The sequence below is a fragment of the Diorhabda sublineata genome, chromosome X (genome assembly GCF_026230105.1).
Source record: "Diorhabda sublineata isolate icDioSubl1.1 chromosome X, icDioSubl1.1, whole genome shotgun sequence".
In the NCBI taxonomy this organism is placed as follows: domain Eukaryota; kingdom Metazoa; phylum Arthropoda; class Insecta; order Coleoptera; family Chrysomelidae; genus Diorhabda; species Diorhabda sublineata.
The window spans coordinates 17,991,706-18,004,377 of record NC_079485.1 but is presented as its reverse complement, the minus strand read 5'-3'; the positions used below and the strand labels follow the sequence as shown (position 1 = coordinate 18,004,377).

Below are 12,672 nucleotides of genomic sequence, written 5' to 3'. Positions count from 1 at the left end.
TTCATACACCTCAATAAGTCAGTTTCTTTCCTTCACTTCGAATATGCCACAAACTTTTTTGATTGAAATATATATATTTTAGTTCTTTTGAATATTTTTCAATGTAAGTATATTGAATGACTTTGATACTAGTTGAGTTTATAAAAATAATGGCTGTGTCCCTTGTAATATTTTGCTTTCACACTTTTGTCATGTTGCTACAAATAAATATAGTTTTCAAAGTTTCTCTTTCATAAATCCGCTCTTCAAGAGAAAATAACGTATGCCTCTTGATTATTTCTCTTAATACAGTAGACTGCTAGGAATTCGCTTATATAATTTTTCCAATAGCTCAGTGTAGAAAACCATCTTCAAAAACTTCAAAGTTAGAATAGCAATGAATTAAAATTTCAGTTCACAGGTTGACTGATATTTTAAAAAATTAAATAGCTAGTCTTAACTTAAAAAGAAAAATTGGTAACGCCTAATACTAGAGTTAAATTAGGTTATAAAAATAAACAACAAGAATAATATTAAAGTGATTAACTTTAAATATCTGTAAAAAATGTGAAATAGTAACCTTTTATCAAAAAATATACAACTGCGAGAATCCTAAGTGCTTAGCAATTGAGAGAACTGAATCTGATCTTACAACTATATCGAAAGCATCTAAAGCAAACTAGTGAAGTAAGTTTCAGAGTAGTTATAGAGTATGTGAGACTGAATAAGAAGACCATAAATAATAAATACCCGCAACCTAATATTAATACAAAAGAAACTCAAAATATTTGGAACAAAATAGGCGACATTATAGAATATGCAGACAGACCGACTCAAGACTTGAGCGCACACATTTTAATCCTTGTCTAACTAGATCCTGAGGATCAAACAGTCGTCTTACTTATATTAATAACTGCAAAATTTGACAAAGCAGCAAATACGAAATAAATTCGTCAAAATTCAAATGAACATCCATCCTACCGCTTTTTGGAATCAGTCATATCGATAATTATACTGCTCAAGCAGATAAATTTTTAGCAATTATCACTTAGCCCAGCGGTTCTTAACCTATGGGTCGCGACCCAGAATTGGGTCGCGAAGCATATTTCTTGGGTCGCGCTGAGTCGAATCAAAAAAGTTAGTAATACACCAAATAATAAGTAATACCAACACCTCGTAGAAGAGTTATTCCCTAATACGATGTTTCGGTTTTACCGCTCTTCGCGAATGGCCTTCCGGAAGTGACGTCCTGAGGCTTTCTCTTCTAGGAGGTGTTGGTAATACGCACGCCATTGCTTTGCGTGCGCGCAGACTCAGTAAGCTCTCTGTCAAAAACTCGTTTCTGCGAATTGTGTTGTGAATAACACTGAAACGTGTAATAACAGTGAAACGGGAATACAAGCATTTTAGAAACAAATTTTGTCTTATTATTAATAGTGGAGTGATCAAGCTGCAGTGCGTATTGTAAAATTGTAATCACCCTAATAATGGCAAAACGTGACTACAAGGAAGCATTTCTAGAATCAGGTTTTACTTGCATTTATGATCGAGGAGTGAACAAGCCGCAATGCGTGCAGTCAAATATTAAGTAATGAATCGATGAAACCGAAGAAACTTAAAAGACATTTTAATGCAAAACATAAAAATTTTCCCTTTGAGGGAAAAGATCGTACTTTTTTCGAAAGAAAAGAAGCCCATTTAAAAAGACAGCGTTTGGATGCACCAAGTAGTAATGGTTTTATAAATTCTGCCAAACAAGCTACAATTCTTTTTATGTGGCTTGGCATATTGCAAGACAAAAGAAACCCCATAATATTGCTGAAAAACTTATAAAACCTGCTGCCATTGACGTGGCACGTATCATGTGCGGAGATGAAAGTTCTAAGAAATTACAAAAGATACCATTATCAAATGATACAATTCGTTTACGAATTAATGATATGTCATTTGATATTCCTGCTATAAAAATTGCTGGTTTATTTAGTATTCAACTGGATAAAACGACAGATGTAAGTGAAGATGCTCAACTCATGATTTACGTGCGGTATCCAGGCTTAACAGATATACAGGAGGACATTTTATTTTGCAAACCAATGTCAACAACAACTAGAGTTGAAGATATTTTTCTTATAGTCGATTCGTTTTTTATAGAAGAAGGATTAAATTGGAATCAGTGTTTCAGTATTTGCACTGACGGTGTAGCTGCCATGACAGCATCTCAAAAGGGATTTTCGACAAGAGCAAAACAAATGAATCCACAAATTATATCGATTCATTGGTTGTTACATAGACAAAATCTTGCTTCAAAAAAATTATCACCCGAATTATTTATCGTTTTGGATGAATTGTTGCGGTAGTCAATTTTATCAAATTAACTGTAGAATTGTGCTTCGAATTTGGTGCAGAATACGAACATTTATTATATTATTCTGAAGTTAGATGGCTGTCCCGGGGCAAAGTTGTTCAAAGAGTATTATCATTGCGGACAGAAGTCGAATTTTTTTGAGAGAAAAGAAACACCCATTAGCATCTAAATTCTCCGAGTTGAAGTGGATTACTCAAGTTGCTTATTTGTCAGATATTTTATTTGAAATAAATAATCTAAATACGTCTATGCAAGGACGTAATGATACTATTATTGAATTAACTGAAAAAATTACATGTTTTAAAAATAAACTCAAATTATGGAGAAATAAGATTGAAGTAAAGAAACTTGCTTCATTCCCGACTCTTAATTTACTCGATGAAGACAATAATATTGATATCACAGATTTTGAAATACAGAAAATTATTATTAATCATTTAGAAAAACTAATAGCAGACTTTGATCGATATCTCCCTGCAGACGATGTTTTCAAATATAATTGGATTTAATTTTGATGTAAGTGATTTGCATGAGGAATTTGTTAATATTAATCAATTTCAAGAACAATTAATAGAAATACAAAGTGACCAAGCACTTCGATACAATTTCTACAAAAACACTGAATCTTTATGTGCTTTCTGGTTAAAATTAAAAACCGAAAAGCCAATAATTGATATAAGGTGCTCCTTGACAAGCATTCAAACAAAGTTTGAAGATCTTTCAAAATGTATTCAAGCACAAGGTTCTCATTAAAACTGTATGACTTGCATTTAATATTTAAAAGACTTAATATATGTATGTATTGATATTTCTTTTTTTTTAGGAATAAGTTGAAATGTCAATTATTTTCAAAAAGTTATAAATATATTTTAATTTGGTCAATAAAAATTATTAAAAACACTTGATTATTAATTAACTTTTCCTTGGATCGAAAAGTATTTTTGTTTATCTTTATTATTAAAAAAATAAATAAAAAATTTGTAAGTTAAAAAAAATCATCATCGTAGGATTGAATATTTGTTAGAAATACGATCTAAAATAAAGCAATGAAAAAATTTGGGTCGCGGCTTAAAAAGGTTAAAAACCACTGACTTAGCCTACCACTTAAGAGCATCAGATTCTACAGAAATTGAGACTAATCTCATTACTTTTTTCCCCTATTATCGAAAACCTGATGCATGTATAAATAATTAGTGACAATTGCTGGGAATTTATCACGAAATTTTTTTTTATTTAAAATTAACGTGCTCGGCTACTATAGCCACTTATGCGGGAGCGGTTACAATACATTAAATATGAAATTGATTCAAGTATACAATATGAATACACAGTAACACAGTTGTTCTATAGTTTGTGGTATACTTGTACTCTTTGAGAAACTGGAGTAGGAGAGATAATTTGTTCCGAGTTGTTAAGGACTGCATTGTAGTTTAGGCTAAGCTGAAACTTTTGTCTTTCGACGCTATATTTGCGACACTCGGTCAAAATGTACTTCATGCAGCTGGAGCAAAACGGTCTGGGAGTAGTAGTCATAAGGTAAATGAGTAACTCTTGAATGGCCGATTCTTACTCTTCTTATCGCAGTTCAGTCTTGCCTTGAGAGACCAGCGAATATAATAGATTGGTTACCAATTAAACGCTGTATTTGACGTAGGGATGTGTCAATAGTGTCCCAATGCTGCTACCATGTAACTCTGGATTTTCTTTTGAGCTGCGATTTTAATTCTTTTTCAATAACTACATTGTCGGTGACGGTAGATGCAATTTTTGCCTGTTGGTCTGCAAGTTCGTTGCCTTCGATGCCAATGTGGGAAGGTAACCAAATAAAGTACTGCTACTGCTATTCCTTGGGATGAGATTAGCTGGTAAGAGTCATGTATTGATTGGACAATAGGATGTTCGGTAAATATATTTTGGATGGATAAAATAGAGGAAAATGAGTATATACATATGGCGACGAGACTATAAGGTGGAGAGATTGAATTGTTGGCTTGTAGATTGCTGAATAGTTCGCCTGTGTGAACGTTACAGGTTGATGGGATTAGGGAAGATTTTATGGCGTTTTGTGACGTTGTAACAGAGTAACCTACTCCTGTTTCATTTTGGGATGCATCAGTGTATAACACTAAATCATAGTTGTTATTCGTTATTATATCATTAAAATCATTTATAATTAATTGTTTGGGTGTTGTATGCTTATTTTATCTCATAAGGGATGTGTTGAATTTAGGAATGTTGATAGTCCATGGGGGAGTAGAGGGGATAGGAAGGGGGCTAGTTTGTTTGAGGTTGACGCCGTCAAGCAGCTGTAATAAAGTCAAAGGGATAGGTTTTAATAATGGCGAGGCTGAGGAGTTGTGTAACGTGTTAGAATTTGATGTGAAAAGCGAGTAGACAGGATTGAGGGGGCTAGACGATACGGAGGCTGCATAAGAAAGCAGAATTTGCTGCTGTTTGATCCAAAGAGGAGGCTCATTAGCTTCGCAGTAAATGAATTCTGCACGACTAGATCGAAAAGCACCTAAACAGAGGCATAAAGCTGTATTATACACCGAGTTCAGGAGATCGAGATCAGATTTTGCGGCTGAGATATATATGTGACAGTCATAATCTAATTTCGAGCGAATAATGGCCCTGTATATTTTGATAAGGGAGTTTTCGTCTGCTCCCCAGTGGTAATGCCAAAGGATTCTAATAAGGTTTAATCGTTTGCCGCATTCGCCTTTGATTTCTCGAATATGTTGTTTCCAGGTGAGCCGAGAGTCCAAGTATTTTACAGTGATCAACAACGGGAAGGCGGTCATTATTAATGAGGATAGTAGGGGATAATGTAGGTGGTCGTTTACTAAATTCAATAATTTTGGATTTTGTTTGTGAAAAAGTTTATCCTAATTGATTTATATTTTTACTTAGGGTGTTTACTGCTGACTGAATTAGATTAGTTGTAGTAGGAGTAGACGTGCCATGACAGTAGATAATCAAGTCGTCTGCATATAAGGCATACTTGATGGGAGGCAGGAGATCAGATCAAATATCGTTTATTGCTAGATTGAATAAAGTGGGGCTTATAACCGATCCTTAGGGAACTCCATCAGTCTGGACACAGGTTGACGAGAAAATTCCATTAGCAAAGACTTTGAATGTTCTTGAAGTTAGGAAATTCCGGAGATATTTAGTGAAATTGGTTTATTTAGAATCGACTGTCTGCTGACAGAATCAAAAGCACCGTAGATATCAAATATAGCTGCAATGACCTCTTGTTTTTTATTAAGGGCACCAGAAATATGGGATTGTAGAAGAAGATTGTCTTGGGTCGATCTATGTTTTCGGAATCCCGACTGTTATTTTGAGAATAAATTATGTTTATCGAGAAATCATAGAAGCCGTTTATTAACTATCTTTTCTAATAATTTGCACATGGTAAAGGTTAGTGATATGGGCCGGAAAGAGTTCGGGAAGGTAACATTATGTTCAGGCTTTTTAATAGGAATTATCGTAGAAGTACGCCATTGGTTAGGAAATTGATTGGTGATCCATATAAAATTGTAAATTTCTAGAAGCTTGCGTAAACCTGTATTGGAGAGTTTTTTAAGAAATATGTACGGGATGTCATCGAGACCGGGTTAAGAGAGGTAAAATCTTGCGTAGTCGTAGTGGTATTTAGTCGTAAAGCATGGGTAGGTAGCTTTGTCTATAGAGGGTGGTGTGAAGTTAACTTTACATTTAAATTTTGATTCAAAGGTTTTTGCCAGAATGTTGCTGATTTCTTCATTTTCACTCACTATTTTATTGTTATAGAAGAGAGAGAGAATTTTTAAATTGGAATTGTTACCTTGAATTTGTCTAATTTTATTCCAAAGTTGGGTTGTATTAACATTTATAGAAGACACATAGTTTCTCCATGAACATTTTTTACTTTTTACATTTTGATTGGGGATATGATAATAGGATAATGGTTTCTGTCATAAAGATCATTAGGAGTATGCCAATTTAGTGAAGGGGCAAGTTTGGGGTTTACAAAGCTAAGATCAATACATGAGAAGGTGTCGGATAAGAAATTCAGGTGTGTATTTGATCCAGTATTTAGCAAGCAGGAGCCGGTACAATTGATCACGTTTTCTATAGTTTTTCCTTTTCCCATGATAATATTGGATCCCCACATTGTATTATGGGCGTTAAAGTCACCTACAAGAATGTATGGTTGGGTGAGTTGAGAAATTAGTTTGAGAAGTTCTATTTCTTTTGAAGGATAATTAGGGGGAATATATAAGCTGCAAATAGTAAGATTATTTGGGCACCAGGTGGAAACTGCAACAGCCTCAAGATTTGTAGCAATTTGGAGGGGGAAGGAAATGTTCACTAGAAATGAAAATGAAAATAGAGGTGCCACCGTTAGCTCTCGCGCAGTTGGTGCGAATATAATGATATGGTTCATAGTTTTTTAATTTAGGGAGTTTATCTATTTTAGAATTGGTTTCTTGTAAACACAAGATTCCAGAGCGCATATCTGATATTAATTGTTGTATTCTTTCCAGGCGAGGAAAAAATCCATTACAATTCCATTGAATAATTTTGAATGGAGACTTAAGGAGTTAATAGTTTAGGGCATTCTGAGTGAGGAAAATTAAGTTCATCATTGGTTTGATTATCTGAAGAAACGTTTTTGTTATCAGAGAGACCCTCAGGATTAAGTTGTCTTTTAAGTTTTTTCTGGAGTCGAGTGAGACCGTTTTTCAGAGATCGCTCTTTTGTTTCAGCATAAAGAAGTGATAAATCATTTAACAGTCCTTGGATATTAGGAGTAAATTCTAAAGCATAGTTGCGAGGATCAGAACTACCGTATGAGTTTTCTAAAAAGCCGTAAACTGGGTTTCAGAGGGCGTGAGATTGGACGGATTGTTCTTATAGAGGTCCTGAATAGAGAATTGGGAGTAAGTTTAGGATTTTCGGTGGCTAGCGTTTTAAGTTTTTTTTACAGGGCTTAGTTGGACAGGACATTTGGATGGCTGTTGGTAATGGGGATTCTGTGGGGGTAAATTATTCGACAGTGGTTCAGAAGTTAACAGGGGGGAAGAGGAGGTGCCGCTGAGTGAAGTAGAAGTTGGTAATTGTGATAGTGTGGAAGAGTGGGAGGATATTTCATTTTGAGGTTTAGACAGAGTAGGATTGGTGCAAGAGTCGGCAGTATGTCCACTCTATTTACAGAGGAAACACACCAATTTGTCAGTAGAGACAAATATACGGTACGGAGGTCCTTCGTGAGTAATCAGAATCGATGTTTCTATGCTAAAGTTATCATTTTCAGGGATGACGTAAGTAATTCTGCGCGCCATATTTCATTATTAAGGCTTCATAAAGCGAGCGAGTTATTTATTATACAAGTAAAAAAAGTACTAGATTTTAGTTTAAGGTTATATTATCTCCCGACGTACTCTGGAGGAAGACAAATTAAGGAGAGCTAAAATCTAGTATTGTTCCCGTTTTTAATAAACATGTTTTTCTGGGCAGGGAAAACGATTATTTAAATTTGAAAAATTATATTATTACAATATTATTCAAGTCAGAAAATTTTAGATGTGAAATTTGAATTTTAAAATTAGTGGGCTATCTTGCGACAATTAAACCTTTGCTGCTAAGAAAACTTTTGAAGTAATCAAATCAAATCAATCAAATAGCTGTTAATTTAATTTTGTGATTTCATTTAAAAATTGTGAATTTAATGGTTATTTTCAATACTATAAAGTAAATGTCCGTTTATATCGGAATTAGTAGAAGTAGCCAAAGTAGCGTCACAAAAATTATTGCCCGCTGAATCGCGGATAATTTACGAAATCGCGTATTCAAGATTCATGGAATGTAAGATGAAAAAAGTACAGCTCTTTCTTGATGACTGAAAGAACTGAAGAAAAATTAATACAAATCGTAACTCTCCAGAATTGTTCAAAGTAGGTGACGAAATATATATTAAGTCCTATATTAGTAATTAGTAGAAGTGATGGAATCGTAGCTACATTTAATCAACACAGAGTCCATTTAAACAATCTTAAAAGACCACATAAATATATTAATAAATTTTTCAGGTGGCCCATTGCACCTGGGCTACGAGAATAAATCTTCAGAAATTTGAACAACAGCCTAACATTACTTTCTAAATGGTATGAATGAAAATAAAAATTATTCCTGGGATATTGCTAGTTACATGACAATATAGAAATTTACTATAGACAAAGTGAACGCAAAATTACCAGACATTATTTTAAAACCACATCTTTCCAATAGAGGACTAATCAGTGAAAAGCTCAATCCTTAAGCGTATTACGGATAATTTAGATCAGATAGTGAATGATATGAGAATTTGACAGATAGATAGAATCAAAAACAATCAGCATCTGATCTCACTGTGTATTTAATCTTTAAACGCTTCTGTTAAAAACCTTCATGATAATGAGATTCAAAATTAAAAGAAAAAAATAACAATTGTTAACTTGGAATTTTATGTGAAAAATTCACTTATTATTAAAGATTTGAAAATCAAACTTTGAGTATGTATGATAAAATTCTCTCAATTTTGCAAAATATAGAAAACTATTTGACTTGACATCAAAACATTCTCTGACATTTATTACTGCAATAAACAAGTAATAGAAGAAATCTATAGCCAAACACTTTGTGAGCTTCTTGTTTTGGATATGAAAACCTCACTGTGCAAACTAATACTCTTAACTTATCTTCACTCAAATAAAAATTCAACCGATCAAAAAAAGCCAATAATTTCTTGGGTATATTCCCAATCGAAGAAATCTTAGAAGTCCAAGCAACAGCGAGTCAAAAAGTGGTAAGTGAAATTTTCGATCAAAATTCCTGTCAAAATCAATCAGCATCGCAAAAGTTAGTCAACGAGAGACCAATAGCTGATAACCAACCAATAATTTTGTACACAGAAATCTACCTCTTGCATTGGATAAGTGAGATATTGCATCTATCCAGCACGTGGGCCATAGTTATTCAAATCATGATAGCAAGAATATAATCGCAGCCTTTGACTACAAGGAATTGCACACTAAGAAGACAACAACATCTCAAACTGCAGGGATTCCATCACTCTCAATTCAACTTCCTCTTAACACATGAGAAAAGTTCGGTGGTAGGAATTATCTCAGCTTTTCTTAACGACGCATGAGAAGGTAAAAGAAGTTGAAAGTTGAAAGAAGAAGTTGAAAACATTGTTGTTCCAAAGATTGATTATTGATTGATTCATAAATTGTTGGTTCCTCTGAAATCAATAAACTAGTTGTCTTAACTTCACATTTGTATAATTTCATATTGAAAATAATTAAATTTTTGTTTTTAAAACGAACGTCGACGATCTCATTGAAATGCAAAAATTCTTCCGTGAATGTTTCAAAATTTTTCTGGTATTTTCTGCAGCTTCATAAGCTGGTTTAATTCAAAGCAAACATGATAAAATATTTTCTACAATTCTCAACTTTAAATAAATTTCCAATGTGTGTACTGAAGAATTATATTTTTGATTGGTAACTTCTGTATATATATCTTGGTTTTTATTATATTATGTGCTAAGGTATCCATTCAAACTTTCCGTTTATAAGAAAGGGGAAAAGAGTCATGACTTGTTATTTCATGCTTTTTTTGGATGTTACAAATATAATTTTGCAGTTACAGGTATTTTGTCACAACTGAATATAATATATTATTGTTACGGCTTAATTTTGTGATAGGCAGACACACTTTCATGTGTCATGAAATTATTATAACATAATTCCATAAACTTATGGCACCTCCATGTCGCCGTTGTCCGAAAGCATATTTTAATGTCATTGTACTGAAAGGTTGTGTCACATAGTTATTGAACCGCGTTATTATAGATAGAAATCTCCAGTAATTTTTTTCTTATAAAATTATATTTAAGTTGTGGCCTTTCTATATTGCATTGAAGTCTATAATAACCGGAGCTTGCTCAAAAATTAGGTAGGTAGAATATCTTTCTCTCTTAAGTCCTTTCTTTTATTCGGTATATATTTTAATCGAAGTATATGCCTGCACTTGGGCAGTTGTGAACCGATATGAAAGTTGATTATGGGAATATTCAACCACGAGGACCAGGACGCGATTAACACTACACGCGAGGCAGTTTGGACACAATTGACGATACTATCCAATCATAACTCTAAGGATATGACCATTCACTGCTTGATCACAGTTGAGAAGTGCAAATAACCTGGTCTTTCACTTGATAATTCGTATCTTATCTGTAACATATGATATGCGTCCAAAGGTATATGTATATGGACAATCACGTTCACGACCACGGTCTTTCCCGTTCCACTTAGTTCAAAGCGTTATAATCGTAAACCCAAGTGGAATGAATTACGAGGCGTTTGAGTGTTGAGATAACTATTGAAGAATGGCAAAACAGAAAAAAAGGCGAAAGCGATTATATTACAATTTGTAATTTTTTAGAGGATTGCTCAACTAATTTGAATTAAACTAAAGTCAAAATATCTTCTTAGTAGAATACATCCCATATAAATTCTTTTCAGTTGTGTCATTTGAATACTTACTTCTATATTATTGCTTGAACTGTTTTTATTGTTTACGCCAAATTTTATCAATTTGGAGGATATCATCGCGGATAACTTGGTTAATTTAAGTAAAGTTGATTCTCTGAAGTATCACTGAAGTGTGAATATAATGAAAGTTTTATTGCAGAGTTTCAAATTTTATAGTGCTGATTAGAATTTGCAATATGTTATATAATTAAAACACAAATTACGCACAAAGAAAAATGAAATTTAATACAAAAAAATACAACCTTCTCAAGGACAAAACGGCTTCGAATAAAACAATTGAACGGTATAAAACAATTACTCTGTCTTATATATTATTATATCAGCCTTTCCCAAAATATGTTTTCTTGTTCTTGGAATATGTTTGACACATCTCTCATCATGCCCGTTGACTTCCCTTTTAATAAAATTCTAGTAGCTAACTACTATACCACAGTAGCCAGATTCAATAGAAGTAATTTATCTCATGGAGGTACTATGATCACGTCCACAAACAACGATTTTTCCGTTATAACACAGTTCAATGATTCAATATCTTAGAAGTATTCGAGTATCGTCCATCACAAATCTCATGACCTCGATATTATTTGTCGTTACAGAACACCTGAGGTTGACGTAAATACTTTCTGTCACAAATTACAGACCCTACTAGAGTTCTTACCTCTAAAACGCAAATTAATTATATGTGGGATCTCAATTTTGATTATTCCAGTGTGTGTGTGCTGGTCAAGAATGTCTTCAGTCAATTTTTGATTCTTTTGGTATAGTGCATATAATGGCACCAACCAAAATAACTAAGACCAGTTCTAGTATTATGACTATGTCGTGTCATCGTATGATTCAGAATCCACCGACTGTACTGTCTTTAAATCAGGTCTGTCCGATCATGAAGCAGTAATAACAATATTTTCTGTAAAATCCAATACTAAAAATGATTCTCGCAAATTATGCGGTATCTTTTCGGAAACAAATTTTCAAAACTTCAAGCACCGTTGTCAAACAACTGATTGAAACATGCTCTTTGGTGATGTGGATTATGAATTTTCTAGATTCATAAAAATACTAACTAGTCTGGCATCCAATTCTTTCCCCCTCAGACGTATCAAAAACAAGCAAAATAAATCATTGTCCACTTAATGTTTACGTTTATCTGCAAAGAACATGCGATCTTTATCTCACCTAGGGTAATTCTCGGATAACATCTTCTTCAAAAATTACTTGAAACTAGACAGAAAAATTTATCATAAGACAATAAAAGCTGCCAAAGATATTTATTATAATAGGAGACTCGCCAATTCTCGTAACGTTTCTAAAGAAACATGGTTCATTCTAAATAATCTAAGAAAAAAGCTTTTTCATCGAGCATAATCTCTACTTCACCTGATAACCTTAAAAATTACTTTGTGAATGTTGCCAAAAATTTATCAAATTCTACAACTCCTTCCTATGATCCGCTTTGATATCTTCCTGATGCTAATGCTAACTTACACAGTTACTTCTTTATGCCCATAGTTTTAGAAGAGCTTTACAGTACAATTAATGACATCAAAAATAAATACCCATCTGGAACTGTAGGACTTACATCAAAAATGATTTCGAGTCTGCCCGATTACACAATAAATCACCTTACCACTTCAATTAACGTTTTATTTCAAAATGGCACTTTTCCCAATTGCCATAAGTCGGCTAAAATTATACCTCTGTATAATAGTCGCGTCAATAAAACAGGCAATCTTCGAA

The 12,672-nt window shown here is 33.4% G+C and overlaps 2 protein-coding genes across 2 annotated transcripts; one reads left to right on the top strand and one right to left on the bottom strand.

Annotated features, from left to right (window-relative positions):
* Positions 1–1,841: 1,841 nt before the first annotated feature.
* On the top strand, positions 1,842–2,336 carry LOC130451028 (protein FAM200C-like). The gene has a single exon (XM_056789824.1). It carries the CDS (start codon positions 1,842–1,844, stop codon positions 2,334–2,336), a length of 495 nt encoding a protein of 164 aa, XP_056645802.1.
* A 2,209-nt stretch (positions 2,337–4,545) lies between these two features.
* On the bottom strand, positions 4,546–5,148 carry LOC130451027 (uncharacterized). The gene has a single exon (XM_056789823.1). It carries the CDS (start codon positions 5,146–5,148, stop codon positions 4,546–4,548), a length of 603 nt encoding a protein of 200 aa, XP_056645801.1.
* Between the last annotated feature and the right edge of the window lie 7,524 nt (positions 5,149–12,672).